This window comes from Parasteatoda tepidariorum, chromosome 5, assembly GCF_982258835.1.
Source record: "Parasteatoda tepidariorum strain Cologne lab strain chromosome 5, Ptep-v5.0, whole genome shotgun sequence".
NCBI lineage: Eukaryota > Metazoa > Arthropoda > Arachnida > Araneae > Theridiidae > Parasteatoda > Parasteatoda tepidariorum.
The window spans coordinates 18,221,075-18,228,902 of NC_141759.1; the positions used below are offsets into that span (position 1 = coordinate 18,221,075).

The 7,828-nt window shown below is 37.3% G+C and overlaps 2 protein-coding genes across 2 annotated transcripts; both read left to right on the forward strand.

The window, feature by feature from the left end:
- Positions 1 to 6,140: 6,140 nt before the first annotated feature.
- On the forward strand, positions 6,141 to 6,665 carry LOC147808624 (uncharacterized). The gene has a single exon (XM_087162644.1). The coding sequence runs from the start codon at positions 6,141 to 6,143 to the stop codon at positions 6,663 to 6,665; it is 525 nt and encodes a 174-aa protein (XP_087018770.1).
- Positions 6,666 to 6,947: 282 nt separating this feature from the next.
- On the forward strand, positions 6,948 to 7,442 carry LOC147808625 (uncharacterized). Its single transcript, XM_087162645.1, has one exon. The coding sequence runs from the start codon at positions 6,948 to 6,950 to the stop codon at positions 7,440 to 7,442; it is 495 nt and encodes a 164-aa protein (XP_087018771.1).
- Positions 7,443 to 7,828: the final 386 nt, after the last annotated feature.

Sequence of the window (7,828 nt, forward strand, 5' to 3'; positions counted from 1 at the left end):
TCATTTGTTTCAACACGCTGAAATACATACTCGTCCCGCAACGCGTCAAGATTATTATATACCCGACTCATTGGCTCAGAAATGCATTGTGGTGGAAAATACTGCATTTACCGAAAAGGGTTGTTCGATATTGAGTTGTTTTCCATACAAATCCAATGGAATACCCTGTGAAAAAACGGATCCCGTTCAATGGATACCCATCGGAAGCAATCATCTCACCTTGGCGTGCCAGCCTAGTTGTTGGCGATCCCCCTCGACCGTCGATTCCGAATGGATCGACGGCCAATGTATGGTGGTCAATCCTTTGAAAAAACTGCTCGCCACATTTCCTGAAAAGGCATTTGGATTAGAATCCAAACATACTTTACACGAAGGGTTGGATTGGAAAAAGGGAAACATGTACTTGAATAAAGATTATTGTGCCGCCTATGGTTTGGAATTTGATGGAAACGACTGCTATTCGCCGACTGGACAAACCATTTTGGAATTTCTCTTGGGTAAAACAGTGTATCGAACCATTAAAACATCAGCCATTACACCTCCTAAAAAGACATTACCCACCATTCCAAAAGACGTTGAATTTCCAAATGTGCCGGACGTGACAGATATTACAGAGGCATCGGCTGACGGATCAGAGATTGCCAAAGACATTGCCAAAGAAGTGGCATTTGATTTTGGATTAGACATTACCGTCTATGCCGTGGAAAAGATTTTGCGCAAAAAAGCGCCAAAACTCATTGCAAAAGCGGCTAGTAGCATTCCCATCAAGTCTGCCCTCACGCAAGTGGTATTGAACCAAACGGTATCTCTGTCTGTCCGAACATTGGCCACGTTAGGAAAAGTGTTGGGTGGTATAAGCAATGCTTTCGCCATATTCAGCATTTTTTCTCTCGTATTGGATGTCATCGACCCTTATAATTATGATTCGGTATTGACGGCAGACATGCTAACCAAGATCAACAAGCGGTTGGATTTTTTGTATTTCAAGAAGGAAAATGAAGCGATGCGCCTCATTACGCCTGAAGTGGTGTGGGATACAATATTGGCAGAGGAAGATGAATCGGATCGTTATGAATTTATGTCTGAAAAAATTTTAGAATATTTGACGGCTCTGCGTAAAAACACTATAAAATCTGCGCCGAAAAGAAAATTGTACAATTTTCAAACTCTAAAGGAAAAACAATATTTAAACTGGAGCTTACATGGTGCTTTTGCATTCATGTTGATTGTTTTTACATTGCTATGGATTGAATGGATACACGTATGGGCAGTGTGTTTATTTTTTGCATTGTTTTACTTTACATGAAAAGCTTTCAACATTATTAAAAAAAAAAAAAAAAAAAAAAAAAAAAAAAAAAAAAAAAAAAAAAAAAAAAAAAAATTTTTTTTTTTTTTTTTTTTTTTTTTTTTTTTTTTTTTTTTTTTTTTTTTTTTTTTTTTTGTGAGGCTTTAATTAAGACAGCGACGCTCGACAACTCTGCTCACAAGAAAATTCATTGGAAAACACGCAACTTGCAAATGGTATCAACTGTATGGTAGCCAGCCACGTACAGTGGGTCGCTTCTTTATCGTAATGAGCGTTTTACGTGGTTTGGTATCTCTTTTTGTGGGATGCGTTCTCGAACAATGGCTCAACAAATAACGACACGATTTATTTGGAAGACGTTTCTGCTTAAAATTTCCATCCTCATTCTTAAAAGTTATCCTATGTGGCTTGTAATCGTACACCAATTCCGAATGGTCTTTTCCCCATTTCAAAAAACGTGAACCCACTGGACCCGTTGCAGACCGATCACTCGCAGCCGAACTCACAGATTGACTTCTGGCACGACTCCCGCATGGAGAAGGAGAGCGTGAAGATGCTCTGGAAGAGCTTGGAGATGACGATCCACAGGAAGAAGCCGCATACGGCATAACACTCCAATGTGTTGCGTTTGCCGTCTTTTTCTTGTTTTTTGATCCTTTCGGACGTCCTCGCTTCCCTGGTATCTTGGGAGGTTTTTTCTTGCCCGAGCCTTTTGGACGTCCCCGCTTCCCATGTTTCTTGGGAGGTTTCTTCTTGCCCGAACCTTTTGGGCGGCCACGCTTACCCTTGGGACTGCACGTACTCAATGGAGGTGTAGGTGGGGCTAGCGCTACGATAGGACTCATGAATTCGCTCAAAGAGACATCGCTGTCACACGAATCGGTTTCATGTATTTTTACCATGTTTTCTTTTTACTTATTTTAATCGATAAATGCTGCCTACCCAGTATTCTAGATTGTGCTTGCTCGCAGCTTTGCAAACATCCTCGGGTTTTGAAAGGGCCAAATATTCCACACCCATAAATGAAGCGGTAGGCACGTTAAACTCCTTGTCAATACTACCCGATTTATAGAATGGTAACAGACCCAAGATATTTCGCAATTCGGTAACGTTTCCATTCTCAATTGTTTTGCAATAGAGCAAATCCAAACAATTTTGCCAAACCTGCTCGAACGCCATCATGCCTCTGCTCTGAGGAAAAGCAATGCACCACCTTTGAACAAGTGATTTATTTTGCAGCATGTAATCAAATGCATCCCAAAAAGCCAAATACATGGTGAGAGGTTGAGTGTATCGAGTCAAATCAATCAAAACGTACGATTCCGACGCTAATGTCTGTTGTGTCTTTCCTTGAATGGTTAAGGAATTGACAGCGTTGGGCTGAACCCGTTGAATGTCTTGCGTTTGGATGGATTTGTCTTGCAGCTTTAACAATTCTTGGGTGTGTCTAATCAACAGTGGAGGAGACTCACAATGAAAGAAAGACACAAGAGTCCAAACCGTTTCGAGATTTCTTGAACAGTTGAAATGACTTGTAAACACTACCAAACGAGACGCTTTGGGTGGTTTCTCCAGTATTTGATCGGGTAAAGGCTCCAAGACGACCATTAAATCACAAAAGGTATCTAAACCTTGATTGGGAGTAATCACGCGAATACGGCCGTCTGGAGAGGATGGGCAATCGTAATAGGCAGACTGTATAGCTACATTGAGCTGAGGGTCTAAACTCAGAGCGTTAAACACTTTTTGGGGGTATCGACCCAAATTTCCAAACACAACCACGTGGTCATGTCTTAAAATAAATCGAAATAAATCTTCAATCGTATCCATCATTCCTTTCTTTATAATGATTGCTTTAAACAAGTATTTTTAATTTCATTGTAAAACAAGTCGCTCAAACCATGCTGGAAGTAAATACAAAATCATTGGTTGTAACTAAACACAGGTTGTTTTGTTCAGAGGATATAGTACTTGAACCTTTTCAATCCAAATATGTAATCATAAAAGAAAATCTGGATTTTTTGCCAGGTTTTGAACATGTGATAGCGCAGCCAAGTACACACCTAAGCTTGCGCGTAAGAACCAGTGTGTTAGCTAAACTTTTTAAAGAATCAGATAATCACTATAGGCTTTTAGTGGTTTTGGTTAATTATTCAAATAAGGAAGAAAAATTTTCAAAAGGAGATTTTTTAGCTACACTGAATTTTGTACCAATGTTTGGAGATCGCAATCAAGAACACGGGTCTTTTGAGATTCCACCCGAACGAGCAGTAAGCCTTAGATTTGGTAATTGGTAATTTCCTACAAGGATAATAAACATAACGATTAATAAATTTGAAAAAAAAAAAAAAAAAAAAAAAAAAAAAAAAAAAAAAAAAAAAAAAAAAAAAAAAATTTTTTTTTTTTTTTTTTTTTTTTTTTTTTTTTTTTTTTTTTTTTTTTTTTTTTTTTTTTTTTTATAACTTGGTTGAAGCTTCACACTCTATTCATTTTCTTCTCGGAGCGGTGAATGTTAATCACAAGTTTCGTCTGCCTGGAGCCATCTGCCAGATTCCACCACATAGTGCAAGTGCTACAATATACATTGCAGTCTGTAGGTACACAAATAGTTTTTGGTCACTCACAAATACTGAAGCAGTTTTTGTTTCTTCATTGTACGTCGAGTACGTTAGATATCCAAAGCACACCAGTCCTACAAAGGTTACAATAACCAACACCAACAGCAATATTGTTCTGAGGTCCATACTTTATTATCCCATTACGAGTATCAAGCCCAGCAAAACCATACACGCCAAATTTCCAACTGCTGGGTAATAGAAACCAGACTGATTCAAATTCCAAAATTCTTGGGCGTCTACACCTTTCTCTTTCATGACTTTAGTTTGATCTATGGTATATTTCTTGGCGTTGGATATTTGGTACATGACATATACTTGAACCACAACCGTTATAAGCAACAGTCCCAACACCGTCACCAAGATTATATTTCGGAGGCCAAATTTCATCTTGTTTTACAAAAAAACAAACAAGATATGGCTGTACATGGTCTTGTTCATACCGTAGGTGTGCTGCTCGGTCAACGATACGCACCTCTTGAACTATCATTTGTGGATGTAACTGGATACGAGAAGCATTTTCACATCAATTGTCCAATGTCTTATGCCTATTTGAAATCCATGTATCCTCACAACTATCCAGATGCCATCGTGACCACTGATCAAGCCACCCCCTATTCAGAAGTGCTTCATTTTTTACAAGAGCGTTATCATTTTTTGGAAAAAATGATACCTGGAGTCGTATTTGGTTGCAAGGGACAGACGTATCAAATGAACGTCTTGCGAGATGCCGAGATACCCAGAATTTTGAATATAGATACCTTGGGTGTACCTTCTTTGACAAAATTATCCGCCCAATACGCTGTAAATATACTCTGTCCTTTCCACAAGCATATTAGTAAGTGTTCTCTCGTGGCTCTCGTATTAATCCTGCGGTATATGTTGGAGCAAAATCTTGTTTTGCTTCTCGGCCAAGAGGAGCTTTTCGGACAAGTGAAAAGTGTCGATGACGGAACTCGTGTCGAGGGGAACGTTGGAACACGATTGCCACAAGTCATCCAGTCGAGCATAGGAGAGTAAACGTTGAAACACATCAATGACCCGTGGCGGTGGTGAGAGCAATGTCACTTCTGAAATGGAGTCGTGCACCACAGAAATGTTTTGTAAAAATTCAAACGCTTTGGAATGGTTCGAGTCCAAACAGGATGGATAATTTCCATCTAAAAATTGATTCAATGCTCTCAACACCAATTGTTGAATGGATTGGGAAAGTGCGTGGTCGGGTCGCAATTTCATAAAGCTTTCCAACGTGTTTTCCGATTGCCAATGCACGGCATTCACATATTCGTGGGACGGAACGATAAACGTGGAAAATGGATTCAAACGCTCGCCACGAGTTTCGCAAGTGAGTTGATACAACCGTTCGTTGCGTTTCAAGTCCAGATCCCGGGCTGCGGGCAAGGGTTGCAACTCTTGTGGAAGTCGGTTGCGAGATAAGTACTGTTGAACCAAATTTCCCCAAAATTCAGCAGATTCAAAGTGAAAGGGTCCCGAAGATCCTTCAAGAATGGCTTTGAGATTCAAATTGTCGTCTTTTACAGTATTTTGGCGAGGGCGAGACAAGAGACACATCAAATGATTAAAAAACGAGGTGACGGCCCTAGTACGAAATACTGGCAAAGCATCCGGATTCTTTTCGAGTGAATCCAGTAACAGATCTAAATCGCCTTGTATTTGATAACGATAGTTTGTGAGCCCACCCCGATGAAGCATGTCTTCCCAATAAATTCCATCCTCTTCCAATAGAAAGATTAATTCGGCGAGTTCACAGGGTGGAGGGATTTCTTTTCCATGGTTGCACCCAAACAAGAGTTGTTTAAACCAATTTATCAACGAGGAATGTGACATCTTGATTCCAACGATGCAAATTCCAATGAAATGGATGAGCGCGAGCCGTGTAATATTCAAGAAAATTGCGCGCCATTAAGCAATGGAATGTATACATGGTGAAAAATAACATAATATATAGAATCAACATGATTTCAGATTCTTGGTTCACCAAACTGTGATTTCAAAAAAAAAAAAAAAAAAAAAAAAAAAAAAAAAAAAAAAAAAAAAAAAAAAAAAAAAAAAAAAAAAATTTTTTTTTTTTTTTTTTTTTTTTTTTTTTTTTTTTTTTTTTTTTTTTTTTTTTTTTTTTTTTTTTTTTAATAAGTTTGTTTAAAAGCAGTCGTTGAGTCTTACCGGGTTCACAACTCCAATCACACATACATTGAAACATGGCTCATTTAGATTTGGAATTTTTCTTGTTGACTGAATCAGCTATAATGCCAACAACGTCTGACGAATCGTCCCCCGGAGTTGATTTGTATTCTCCAGTGGATGTCGATATTGAGCCAGGTGAACAAGTAATTATTGATACTGGTGTAATTTTTGCCATACTCGATTCGAAAATTGGATTATTGAAGGATAAGCGATCTGTGGTGACCAAACGAAAATTAAAAGTGGATAGTGGCGTTATTGATACTGCATACAGAGGAAGCGTTAAAATTGCATTGCGAAATGTCGGGGATGAATCGGCGCATATCAAAACTGGCGAGCCCATTGCGCAAATGATTTTACTCTTTTGTCAAAGACCAATCTTACAAAGAGTAAAAAGGATTTCCACCGAAACAGAACGAGGTATGAATGGATTCGGCTATTATTATGAGAAATCGGGCAAACAACCTTATATGGAAGATTTTGCTTCCCATTTCGAAGGATATTATCAAAATTTGCATAATGGAGTAGATTATATAGCCTAGACAAGATTCAATGATATCAGCTCCTTAAAATTGTTCTGGAGTCCTAAATGAAGAATCTAGATACTCCCACCCCCTCTTAAAAAAAAAAAAAAAAAAAAAAAAAAAAAAAAAAAAAAAAAAAAAAAAAAAAAAAAAAAAAAAAAAAATTTTTTTTTTTTTTTTTTTTTTTTTTTTTTTTTTTTTTTTTTTTTTTTTTTTTTTTTAACCTGTCTTTAAAAGCAGCGGTTGAGTTTTTCCAAATCATAAACTCCTACAACTTTTCCAAATCACACATAGGTGAACATGGCTCATTTAAATTTAGATTTCCTCTTGCTGAATGAATCAGCAGTATTGCCAACAACGTCTGATGAATTGTCACCCGGTGTTGATTTGTATTCTCCAATGGATGTCGATATTGAGCCAGGTCAGCAAGTAATTATTGATACTTTTGTGGTTTTTTCTCTACCCAAATTCAAAATTGGATTGTTGAAGGATAAGTCATCTGTGGTGACCAAACGAAAATTAAAAGTGGATGCTGGTGTTATTGATACTGGATACAGAGGAAGCGTTAAAGTTGTTTTGCGAAATGTTGGTAATGAATCGGCGCATATCAAAACTGGCGAACCCATTGCGCAAATGATTTTATTGTGTAGCGAAAGGCCAAACCTACGAAGAGTGATGATGATATCTACCAAAGGATTTAAAACGGATTCAAATGAATATGTTTCTCATTACGAAAAATGTAACGAGCAAGAATACCAAGAATCGCTAAACGATGTGGATGAATATGGAGATTAAGATTAGCTAGGACATTGTAAACATTATACTACAACACTTGCTCTCGCTCTAAGTTAGAACATTGTAAAAAAAAAAAAAAAAAAAAAAAAAAAAAAAAAAAAAAAAAAAAAAAAAAAAAAAAAAAAAAAAAAATTTTTTTTTTTTTTTTTTTTTTTTTTTTTTTTTTTTTTTTTTTTTTTTTTTTTTTTTTTTTTTCAATAAAAGGTAAACATTAAGCGTTGATGATCTCAGACTCGTCAGAAATTTTTGAGGCCTTCAACTCGCAACTTTAGAATTTCTTATTGACATTTTTATAGACAACATGGATGAGGAATCAAGCTCTTTAGATTGCACGACCAACTCAGGTTGGTCAGCAGACTCGGCAGCAAGATCTTTTGGTTGCATGA